Genomic DNA, 12,927 nt, shown 5'->3' on the forward strand with positions numbered 1-12,927 from the left:
TAGTTTCTAATGATGATGGCAAGATTTCTGTACTTAACAGTTAAGTATCCCAGGGACTCTGGTAGTGCAGTGGTTACAAGTTGGGCTGCTACCTCAAGGTCAGCAGTTTGAATCTACCAGCTGTTCCACGGGAGAAAGATGAGGCTTTCTGGTCCTGTAAAGATTTACAGCCTCAGAAACATTATACAGGGTCGCTGTGAGTTGGAACCAACTCCATGGCACACTACCACCACCACCACCACCACCATCCCAGGGACTACTTGAGAACCATGGTCCAAGGATGTATGCTTTTTCATCTCTCTCCATTCTCTGAGTCTGACACCAATCTCTACACTTCTTTCTGCCCCCAGCCCCCATGCACTCCCCACAAATGGCCAAACCAGCAGTGTGAGGCAATCCCTCCATCCTTGACCCTGTCCTTTGCACAGTGAGTGATGACTTTTTTTTTTTTATCTCCTAGTGATGAAGCACAGCCTTCAGCTGGGAGCATTTAAGACACAGAGTCCACTGGGCCTCAGTCACAGCTGCCGGACCCAGACCCAGACCTTGACAGGTTCAGGACACACACGCAACTCTTGGGAGCAGACGTAGGAGCAGAGGCAAGAGTAACAGCAGCAGCCACAGCGGCACTACCACCACATCTGTCCTTGCTGCCAGGAAACAATGCTACTAGCAACGTTTAAACTCTGTGCTGGGAGCTCCTACAGACACATGCGCAACATGAAAGGTGAGTTCCCCAAGGCATGAGTAGGCTTTTTGGGGTGGTGACCAAGAGCTCTCAGACAATGTGACTTAGTGGGAAAAGGCCACCCAGGTTTGATCCCAGTTGTGTCTCTTAATAGGTGAGCCCGGTTGAGTCCCTTCCCTTCTGAGCCTATTTTCCCATCTGAAGAATGGACTGAATACTAAGATGTCTGTGTCAATTCCAGAGTCTGTCATTCCTGGTCTTTCCTCCATGGTTCCAGTCTGTTTTGAACTATTTCTTTACCTTCCTCGAGGGCTAGAGGTGGCTGGTACCAAGGGTGTCAGGAAATGTCTTGGCCACAGTGATAGACATAGAAATAAGCTTTGACTCCAACAAGCAGTGTTTGGGAAACTTGAGATATGGGCAGAGGAGAGAGAGGTTGGAGAAGAAAAAAGGGGTAAAGACACGAGAGAAGTAAAATCAAAAGAAGCAGGTGGTGGCAGGGATGACAGGCCATTACTGTACATCACTAAAAAGTGCCACCTTTTTAGATTTCCCAAGGTCATTTGAGCCAACCCCATTGCCACCTAAACAAATAAGCCATTGGATAATTACCACTTAAATACTTGGAGCAGTACTTAGAAGACTTGCACATAGCAACTGGTTTGTTTTTATGAAACCCAACAAGACATTACTTGTATCATACTGAGCATTTTACTCCTACAAGGGACCCAAACTGTCAGCAAATACTGTCCCCTCAAAGGACAGTTTCTTTCACTCTCCTGCAACTGAATTTGCCTGGTTGTGTGAATAAACCTTTCTCTCCCTTTTGTTGTTAAGTGCCATTGAGTCGATTCTGACTTATAGCAATCCTGTATAGGGTTTCTGAGGTTTTAAAAATCTTGTGGGAACAGAAAGCCTCACCTTTCTCCAGCAGAGCAGCTTGTGGGATCAAACAACTGACCTTGTGTTTCATAGTCCAGTATATAGTCCAGCCACCATGCTCCCTTCTCTCCATTTTATTGTTGCTGTTATTAAATGCCATTGAGTCAGTTCCAACTCATAGCAATCCTATATAGGGTTTCCAAGGAGCAGATGATGGGTTTGAACCATGGACCTTGTGGTTAACAGTCCAGTGCTGATTCTACAGTGCCACAACTGGGAGAGAAAAACTCAAAGTTGATTTCTGGTGCAGTACCTGCCTCCAACAGAATCCTGTCTGACCACCCCAGATGGAAGGCAGCACATTTCTGGGTCCTGGAGGCAGTCTAGTGTAATGTAAGGAACTATGTACTGGGAATTGGAAGCTGGGCTCTAGTTCAGGCTTTTTACAGGTAATCTGTGTGTTCCTGAGCAAGTCACTTCCCTTCTCTGGGCTTGTTTCCTCATCTGTGGCAAAATAGTGGGTGGAATGGTCCTTTTCTATACATTTCCTGCTCCTGGACAATGATTTCTATCCTTCCTTGCAGGCCTCAGGCACCAAGCAGTGCTGGCCATTGGCCAGGAGCTGAACCGGAGGGCACTGGGGGGCCCAGTCCCAAGTGCATGGATTAACCAGGTTCGGCGGCGGAGTTCTCTGCTTGGTAAGTGCTAAGGCCTGGAGTTTCTGCCAGAGTCAAAGTTGGACATGTGGCTCCATTCCCCTACCCCCACTTTGTCACTCACTCAATTTTGGGAGTATGGGAATAGAATTCCTCAAGGCCAGATCCCCTCCCTCCCTGACACCAGCAATAGCTGTGCATTTAACTTGACCTGCAGTCTGGCCCTCATGGCTTTGATCTTGGCTCTTCAGAGGAAAGATTAGATCCAGAGATCAAAGGGATAAAAACTGCTGGGAGGGTAGGGCTTCTGAAGGAAGTGCTGTGTTTCCTTGGCTTATACCCAGGTTCTCGGCTAGAAGAGACTCTCTACAGTGACCAGGAGATGGCCTATATTCGGCAGGGAGAGGACGCCATGCAGAAGGCCTTGGGCATCCTCAGCAACCAGGAAGGCTGGAAGGAGGAAAACCAACAGGTAAGGGTGAGGGCGGAGGAGCCCATAGTTTCACTGGCATCAGGACCCGTGGCATCACAAGTCTTCTCAGATTCCTGCAGCCACCAGGCAGTAAGTGTTTTTAACTTGAGAAACTCTCCTTTCCCAATAATATATAGTTTCAGACACTGCTTCTTGTCCCCATCAAGATAACTGGAGACTCTAGTTTGAGAAACACTGTTCCTGTATCCTTAGCTAGCCTCCAAATACATTGTGCACCCAATCAGTGGACTATGTAATGGGACTCTCTATTAGAGGGCTCATTCCAAGGATGGCAGATCTACAGCAGCAAGGAGTATTTGTGCTGGTCAGCTCACTGGGTTGCTGAACAATGCAAGGGTGGCCAGAACTTAACCCTGCAATATGGCAGCACAGGAACACAGAGGTGGCCCAAGGCATTCTGGGGCTCCCTGCTCCTGAGAGCTCTACTAGTCAGCACTGGGAGCCAGTAACTAGGCCAGTGCTAATAGCCAGTAGTTCTGTTACTTGAGACAGGTGGCTTTATGTTAAGCAAAAGCTTATATGCTGCCCAATACCCAAAGTTTTGGTAAAAACCTCTCCTTCGATAAATTCACAGGGTAATAGAGGTAACATATTACTTCTAGTTTGAGAATCAAGAAACTTGAGATCTAAGTCCATCCCTGCCTGTTCTTACAGGAACCTGAGCAAATCACTGAACTTTCTGGGTCCCATATCCTTTTAAAAATTTGTTTAAATTTTTGTATTGTAAATTGAGTGAAGATTTACAAAGTAGAACATCAGTTTTACATTTGATAAATCATATACTTTGCTTATTACATGGTTGCAATTCCCTCCATGTACCAACATTTAACAGCATTTACCTCTATTCACTTTAACTATTGCATTCCTACCTGTGTCTCCTGCTTCCTTCATCTTTCCTCTGCTAACCCCCTTCTTGTTGTATATGCCTATCCTGTCATCCATGTTAACATGTTTCTACCCTCTAGCCAATGAGTAATTCCCCTCTCTCTGCTGTAACCATCATAGATATTTCTATTATTAAGGAAACTTTTTTTTTTTTTTAACTTTTTACTAATTCCACTCTCATACAATGTTTGTCCTTTTGTGATTGACTAATTTCACTCAGCACACTGTCCTGCAGGTTCAATCATGTTTTGAGGTGCTGGACAGATTAATCATTATTCAATTGTTTTGTAGTATTCCATTATGTATATGTACCAAAGTTTGTTTAATCATTCTTCTGTTGATGGGCATTTTCTGTCTCCATCTTTTTGATATGTTTCTTGTAGAATAGCATATTGAAGGATCTTATCCATTCTGCTCTTTATGTCTCTTGACTGGTACATTTAATCTATTTACAGTCAGTATAATTATTATTAAATATTGATTGATTGTTGTCATTTTGTGTGTGTGTGTGTTTGTGGTGCTGTTGGATGCCTTGTTGTACATAATTTCCTATGCTGAGTTCATTTGGTTTGTGGGTTTTCTTTTCATTTTCATTTCTGTTTTGTTAATGTTTACGAAATCTTTCTGATTTTCCTCTCTTTTTATTTTGATGTGTAGGGTATTTTTGAGGTTACCCTGTTACAAAAATTTCCCTACTTAAAACAGTCTGTTTTATCTCAAAATCTACTGGACTTCCTTGCCATTTGGAAGTTCTGTATCTACACTATTCCCTTTTTTGCTTTGTAGCTGATTCCATTATACATTGATATTTTTGGTTCCCTATTTTCAGTCTTGTAGGTTTGTTTTACTTTTTTCTTAAATGTTTTATTGTGAATTATGTGATAGTATACATGGGAGAACATTAGTTTTACATTCATTCTATCATATATCATCTCATTGCCATGGTTACAATCCCCTCCATGCAATCCTTCCCCCGTACCCCTCAGGTGTTCAGCACACAGTCGCTCTCCCTCTCTGGATCTAAAGTCTCCAGATCCATTGCTCCACGTCATCATCTCTGCCTCCATTTCAGGCATCACTGCTTCTCTGGGTAGGGTCCTGCTCTCTGCTTTTCTCCCTTGATGGTCCTAGGGACCTCTGCTCCTAGACTGAAAAGTTAATCACTCCCCTCCTTGCTATAAAACATCTACCTTTACATTTCCGACCCTCACAATCAGTCCTGATAACAATTATTCACTATTGTATCACATAAGACCCCTCTGCATTTCATTGCATCAGCTCCGCCTAGTGCGATTGAATACTACCCACTGGAGATTCTACCTTCCTCCAGGCCCTCTGGATCTAGGTTCCTTCTTGAAAGCTTGTAAGCCAGTCACTTCTTGCCTTTGTAGCCCCCCAGCCCCCATTTTGGGTAGCCAATGTCCAAGTTGCCCATCCCTGTCTACTGTGTGTGTGGAGGGGGTGGGAATGATTCTTGCTGTAAGGACTTGTTCCCTCTTTTGAGCTACTGCTTCCATAGGTGTAGGTCAAGTTCATCAAATTGTATGAGAATACTTTTTTTTTTCCCCTCTTCTAATCCACTGGTTGAGCTCTGATCATCCAGTCATTGAAGCCAGGATAAGTGGGTATTACTTTTAATATCTGAATTGAGTTCTGGGTGTTGTTGTCATGAGTAGTAATCTCAAATTGTTATCTGCTGATGTTGGTTCTCAGTCCAAAGAACACCCTTTAGCATTTTTTGCAAGTTGGTCTGCTCATTACAAATTCCTTTCATTTCTGTTTATCAGGAAATTTCCTGATTTCCCTATTGTGTTTGAGGTACAGCTTTGCCGGATATATGATCCTTGATCGGCAATCTTTTTCTTTAAAAAGAGTTATATATATCATTCTATTGCCTTCTTGCCTGTGTGGTTTCTGCTGAGGAAGCTGAGCTTATTCTTTTTTTTTTTTTTTACATTTTCAAAGTTTATTCCAAATACTAAATGAAAATTTGAGTTATCCATAGCAAATAAATAATAGATAGTTTTGCACATATCTTTGACTACTTACTTAACTGTGCTCATGAGTAACTTGTACATAGGACAAGAGACAGCCATTAGAACAAACAACACCGAAGGATTCGAAATCAGGAAAGGCCTGCACCACGGTATTATCCTTTCACGTTACTTATTCAATCTGTTTGCTGAGAAAATGCTCTGAGAAGATAGATCACATGAATAAGAACATGGCAATAGGACTGGAAGAAGGCTCCTTAAAAATCTGTGATGGCAGATGGCATAACATTGCTTACTAGAAGCAAAGAGGATTCAAAACACTTACTATTGAAGATGAGCCTTCAATATGAATTGTTGTTGTAGTTAGCTGCCATCAAGTAGATTCCAACTCATAGTGACCTTATTTATACACAAGAGAACGAAACACTGCCTGGTCCTGCACCATTCCCTCAATCTGAGCTTATTCTAATTGGTTCTTTTCTAGGAAAATTTTCATTTTTCCCAAGCTGCTCTCAGAATTCTCCCCTTTGTCTTGGCATTTTGGGAAAATTTGATTATGATATGTCTTGGTGATTTTCTTTTGGGATCTATCCTGTTTGGGGTTCATTCAGCTTCTTGTATGCTTATCTTCTCCTCTATGGTTTTCATCCAACAATTCTTCAACAGTTTTCTCTGTGCTTGTCTCTTCCTGTTCTGGAACACTGATCACCCACCCGTAAATTGTTCTTCTTCATGGTGTCCCACATAACTCTTTGGATTTTTTCATTCTTTTTTCTGATTGTTCTTCTAGCATACTAATATTGAATGATTTATCTTCAAGCTCACTAATTCGGGCTTCAATTGCTTCACATCTACTCCTTTGCCCTTTCAATGTATGTCCATTTCTGAGATCTTAGTATCAATCTAGATTTCTAATTACAGCTTCTGTATTGTTTAAAAATTTGCATTTATTTTGAGTGTTTTTGCAGTGTTTTCCTAAATTATTCCAAAGTTTTTATTGTGTTCTCCTTGCTTTTCTTGACCAACCAATACTTTCTTTGAAGGCATCAATACATCATTTTTTGAATTCTTTTTCAGTTAGTTCCATTACCTTCTCTTCTTCAGAAACATCTTCTGGCTCTGCACCTTGGTCATTTTTTTGAGCCATTCTTTCTTGTTCCTTTGTGTGAGCTAAAATTTTCTGTAGTCTCTGGGGCATTGTGAGGTTGTAGTATATGTAATAACAAACAGTGCAGTTGTTGGACCCAGAGGGGAAAAATCTCTGGTAGGTGCCTGCAATTCAAGTAACTTGTGAAGTGGTTGTGGAAGGGATGTGACAGCAGAGTTCCTGGCCCTGGATGGAGTTCCTATTGACTTCAGTGTTATCTATGTTCAGGGCACTCAATCCAAAAGTAGTTTGTGGGGGCCCTTGATGGACCTGGTTTTAGTGTCTGTTAGGACTACAGGAAAGCTGGGGGCAGGATGACTGGTTAAAGGCTAGTCTTGTGGTTCTGCAGGTTTTGTAGGTCTCAAGCCAAGTCCACCCAAATCTAGGCACCAAAATGGCACATCAAAGTGGTGCATCCAGCCCCCACCTCACCCTGGCATGGCTCCCAACCATACATCTCTGAACTCCCGGAGAGCAGGGTCTGTACTGGTGGTAGATGAGTGTGTGGGCTGGTCACATAGGGAGTGTGACTAGGGGGCTGTGAGGTTAGAATAAGAAATCACACTTTTTCTTTCATTGTGCAAAGGCCAAAGCTGCTCACAAGATGATTGAACTACATCTGCCAGCCGTTCACGTCTCCTTCTCTTGCTATCCCTGCTCTGCCTCTCCTCCAAGCAAGCACCCCATCCACTCTCTAACCTTTCTTCTAACTTCAGGGTGCAAGAATTTTCATTTGTGTGTTTTGTCCCTCATATCTTAGTAGTAGAGGGTCTGTGTAGAGCATCTGGCTGGCTAGTCCACCATTTTGCCAGAACTCCCATATCCTTCTTATGTGAAATGAAGTGTTGAGCTAAAAAGTCTCTAAAATCCCATGCAACATTCTGCATATCAAATTAGCTGGTTGTGTTTTCCAATGGAAAAAACACACTCAGCATTTCTCAAGCTAAGAGAACTGAAGAAAAAATTCAAGCCTTGAGTTGCAATATTGACTGATTCCCTGGGCAAAATATTGAATGATGCAGAAGGATCAAATGAAGAAAAAAGTGATTTAGCTTCAATGGCTTGATGACCAGAGCTCGACTAGAGGAAGATAAAGAAATCTGATAAAAGAAGCAAGTGTAAATAGCTACAATTTGATGAAGTTTACCTATACTTGTGGATGTAGTAGCTCAAAATACCGACTGGGAAGGAGTCTTCACATTAAGGACCAAACCTATCCCCTCGGTATAGAGAGTTGACAGGGATGGGCAACTTAGACATTATCTACCTAAAATGGGGTGTGTGTGGGGGGGGGACTATAAAAGCATGAAGTGGGTGGCTTACAAGTTTTCATGAGGGAGTTTAGTTTCGGAGTATGCTGGGAAAGGTAGAATCCCCACTGAATAGTTTTCATTTTGTCTAGCTGGGTCTGGTGAAAGATGGGGATAGGATTCTTTTGATTCAATAGTAATTGTTATCATCACTAATTGTGATCCTCACAACTGTAAAGGTAGAAGTTTTGTAACATAAAGAGGGGTGTAGTTAATCTTACATTATAATAACAGAGGATCCTAGGACCATCAAGGGAGAAGAGCATAAGCGGAATGTGGGACCTTAACCAGAGAGGCAGCAATACCAGAGCTGGAGGCAGAGATGATGACATGTAGAGAAAGAGCAGCTAAGGACTCTAGACTTGTGGAAAGAGAAAGAAAGGTTGTGTGCCGGCAGCCAGAAGGCAGGCTTGCAGAATGTATGTACCCTTTGGTTGTTTAAATGGTTATATATTTCTGAATGTTTTTGTGTACATAAAACAAACAAACAAAAACAACCAGAGGGAATAGAAGCAAATACTGTTAAATGATGATGCATGGAGGGGATTGTAATCATCACAATGAAACAAAATACAATAGGATGAGTGCAAAACCAATGTTCTCCCATGTAACCTATCACTCAATTCACAATAAAAGCTTAAAAAAAGAAAAGACGATGGAAGGTATACACAGAGTCCCTGTAGCAAAAAGAAGTGGTTGATGTTCAACCATTTCAATAGGTAACAGGTTTAAGATGGTACTGAAGGAAGAAGTCTAAGCTGCACTGAAGGCATTGGTGAATAACAAGGCTCCAGGAAATGATGGAATACAAATTGAAATCTTTCAACAAACTAATGCAGCAGTAGAGGCGATCATTCATCTATGCCAAGAAATTTGGAAGAGAACTGCCTGGCCAACTGATTGGAAGAGATCCATATTGCACCCAGTCAAAAGAGAGGTCACTCAATGGAATGCAGAAATCAAACAATATCATTAATATCACATACGAGTAACAGTTTGCTGAAGATAATTTAAAAATGGCTGCAACAGTACACTGACAGGGAACTGCCAGAAACTGAAGCTGGATTCAGAAGAGGACATGGAACTAGGGATATCATTGCTGAAGCCAGAGAGATTTTGTCTGAAAGCAGAGAATGCCAGAAAGATGTTTACATGTGCTTTACTGACTATGCAAGTCTTTCAACAGTGTAGATTATGAGAATCTATGGATAATATTGTGAGGAATAAGTATTCCAGAACACTTGAATGTGCTCCTGAGAAACCTATACATAGATTAACAGGCAGTCATTCAAACAGAACAAGGGGATACTGAAAGTCTTAAAATCAGGAAAGGTGGTCCAGGGCTCTTTCTATTCTTTCACCTTATTTATTCAATCTGTTTACTAAGTCAATTGTCTAAGAAGCTGGATTATATGAAGAAGAGCATAGCATCAGAATTAGAGGAAAACTCACTAACCTGCGATATGCAGATGATACAACCTTGCTTACTGAAAGCAAAGAGGAATTAAAATAGTTACTAATGAAAATCAAAGACCACAGTCTTCCGTATGGATCGCACCTCAATGCAACTAAAACAATAATCCTCACTACTGGACCAATAAATAGACACACTGCACTGGGCAAATCTTCTGCATAAGACCTCTTTAAAATGTTGAAGAGCAAAGATATCAGTTTGAGGACTAAGGTGTGCCTGACGACTCAAGCCATGGTATTTTCTATAGCCTCATAATGCATGTGAAAGTTGGAGAGTGAATAAGGAAGACTATAGAATTGATACATTTGAGTTATGGTGTTAGAGAATAGTATTAAAAGTATCATGGACTTCCAGAACAACAAACAAATCTGTGTTGGTAGAAGTACAGTCAGAATGCTCCTTGAAGCAAGGATGGTGACATTTCGCCTCATTATTTCAGACGTGTTATCAGCAGGGACCTTAACAACAACAAATCAGGAGGGACCAGTCCTGGAGGACATTATGTTTGGTAAAGTAAGAGTTTAACAAAAAAGAGAAGACCCCCAGTGAGATGAGTGACACAGTGACTGAAGCAATGGGCTCAAGCATAACAATTCTGAGAGTGGTACAGGACTGGGCAGTGTTTTGTTCTGTTGTGCATAGAGTCACTATGAGTAGGAACCAGCTCAATGGCACCTAGTGTCGTCAATTTTTCATACTCCCAGGTTTTCCTTAGGACCTTTCAGCTTCTGAAGTCAAACAAGGGTCTCTTCAGTTGGACCTACCTAAACCACAAACAAAAATATTAAGTCCAGGAGCAGGTAGATAATCCCTTTGTATTCAGCAGACATATGAAGTGACAGGAGGGATATCCTACATTCATGGGAAACAGTTCCCAGGTTTCCTCTTGTTTAGCATGGTGTTTTTTTTGCCCACCCCCTCCTACCTCTCCTGATCTTGTTTATGTGCCTTAGTCTAAGAATATTTTTTCTCTAACTTTTACCCTTTCTGTCACTGACAGGCGAATGGAGACAAAGTATTGAGTAAAGTGATCCCAGATGTGGGCAAGGTATTCCGGCTAGAGGTGGTGGTAGACCAGCCCATGGATAGGCTCTATGGAGAACTCGTGGACCGCATGGAGGCAATGGGAGAGTGGAACCCCAGTGTCAAGGAGATCAAGGTAAGGAAAGTCCAGGTGTGGGTGGCAGGGACCCAAGGGAGTCTAGCCTGAAGGTAGACCAAAGAAACGAACCCATGCTGTGTGTGATGCCTTCATCCTAGTACTGGCCAAGTAGTGACTGGTTCCCTTGTAACCTGGCAGATTCTGCAAAGGATTGGAAAAGAGACAGTCATCACCCATGAATTGGCTGCAGAATCTGCAGGAAACCTTGTGGGGCCTCGTGATTTTGTGAGTGTACGTTGTGCCAAGCGCCGAGGTTCCACCTGTGTGCTGGCTGGCATAGCAACACACTTTGGAGAGATGCCTGTGCAGAAGGGGGTCATCAGGTAATACTGGCAGTAAGCTTAAAGTTCCCTTCACCTAATACAGGCCTGTGGACATGCACCCTTAAAGTGTGTGATGGTCTGATTCCCCAGCTCCAAGAAATTAATCTTTGGCTCTTCTCCTTAAAGAACTATTTACAAAAGTAGATTCTCATTTTCCAAAGCAGGGGAGAAAGATAAGATTATCCCCACCTTGGTGATGGTGGTGGTGCTGTGGAGTTGGTTCCGACTCATAGTGACCCTGTATGGGGTTTTTGAGGCTGTAAATCCTTATGGGAACAGAAAGCCTTATCTTTCTCCTGCAGAATGGCTGGTAGCTTTGAACTGCTGACTTTGAAGTTAGCAACCCGACTCGTAAATTAGTTTCTTTTGAGTATCCTAGAAAGTAAGGATGTTACAATATTTTAAAGAAACGATAGGGCTGAGGTTCACATAGTATGCTCTAAGATTGGCAATTAAAACCTTGAAATAATTGATACCATTTAGTACATAGCTACTAACTGTCTCAAGGGCTCAGCTACAAGCCTGGACCCTTTCCTCCACCACCTCATGATCTAGCAACTAAAAGGTACTACAGGTTCCAGCTCCAATGAGTATTTGTTCTGAAACATTGGTAACCACACTAAAATGTTACAGATCATCTTGTCAAAGGATACTCCTCTGACATTTGGAATAAAGCATTGTGCTCTAGAAACATAGCTGTCATTAACCAGCCTAAGAGGGAACTCTGAACAGTCTTCTGGATTCTACTGTCTTCTTGACTATGTCTATTCGTTTGTCAGAGCTGAACATGGTCCCACTTGCATGGTGCTTCATCCCCTGGCTGGAAGTCCTTCAAAGACCAAACTCACTTGGTTACTCAGCATTGATCTCAAGGTGAGCAGTAAGGGAGGTGGCTCAGTGGATAGGTGGTGGTGAGAAAAACAGCCTCTTCCCTCTCCATACTATGCTGCATAGAACAAATGGGAAGAATCCTCTTCTAGTTTTAGAGAATCGGACTGTTGCAGAGGAAACGAATTTAAGGGATAGTCTAGTTGATAGTCTATCATCTCAAAGACTTGCAAAACTCCCTCTTACTTCTCACATCAAAGTTCAGCTCATTATAATTTTAAAGAAGAAAATTTATGCCCCAGAAATTTTAAATGTGGAAGAAGTAACTTGTCCAGGGTCACACAACTGGGAAAATACAGAGTTGAAATTTGTCTTCAGCGCACATCCTGGGCTTCTGACATTGTTATGACAGTAGAGGTGGCAATGCAGTTGCCTGGTCTTTCACTCTGGTCAACACCCCGGTTGGACCTATAAACACATCTGGGAGACCAAATCCCAGGCAATGTTTGTGATAGGGGGCCAAGGGGACTAAAATGGAACGTCTAAAGTGTAATACCACCTAAAAATGATCAACCTCTCTGTCTTACACTTCAGGGATGGCTGCCAAAGACTATCATCAACCAGGTCCTCTCACAGACCCAGGTAGATTTTGCCAACCATCTGCGCCACCGCCTAGAATCCAGCCTAGCTTCTGAAGCCAAGTGTTAAAGAGCAGCCTGCATTTATGAGAAAAATCTCTGCTGGAAGCCTTCCAGTCACTTAAGATCATTATTTAGGATCAGTGGGAAGAGTGTACAGTGTTTAGTAAGATCCAAGGACTCAGACTGGTAAAATATGAGCATCAAGAAAATAGGGATGAGGTTCATGGATATAGAGGAATCATCTTCTCACTTCCTTCATTGGCTAGCTGTAGAATGAAGATTATGGCTCTCAAAATGTTTTTAAACCTCATTCCTGAATTCTTACATGGCTACCGAAAAACATCTTAAAATGCTACTAGCCAGTGAGAACATGGGGAATGCTAAAAACAGGGTTGGGACCTCATACTTTATGGGTTCAGGAACTCCCATTCCCTGCATGAAATG

At 42.3% G+C, this 12,927-nt stretch overlaps 1 protein-coding gene across 1 annotated transcript; it reads left to right on the plus strand.

Moving 5' to 3' along the window:
- Positions 1-663: 663 nt before the first annotated feature.
- Positions 664-12,566, plus strand: STAR (steroidogenic acute regulatory protein). The gene is made up of 7 exons (XM_006859959.1): positions 664-727; positions 2,155-2,268; positions 2,571-2,698; positions 10,530-10,688; positions 10,830-11,014; positions 11,794-11,887; positions 12,437-12,566. Exons 1-7 carry the CDS (start codon positions 664-666, stop codon positions 12,548-12,550), a joined length of 858 nt encoding a protein of 285 aa, XP_006860021.1. The 3' UTR covers positions 12,551-12,566.
- Positions 12,567-12,927: the final 361 nt, after the last annotated feature.

This window comes from Chrysochloris asiatica, unplaced genomic scaffold (assembly GCF_000296735.1).
Source record: "Chrysochloris asiatica unplaced genomic scaffold, ChrAsi1.0 scaffold00035, whole genome shotgun sequence".
NCBI lineage: Eukaryota > Metazoa > Chordata > Mammalia > Afrosoricida > Chrysochloridae > Chrysochloris > Chrysochloris asiatica.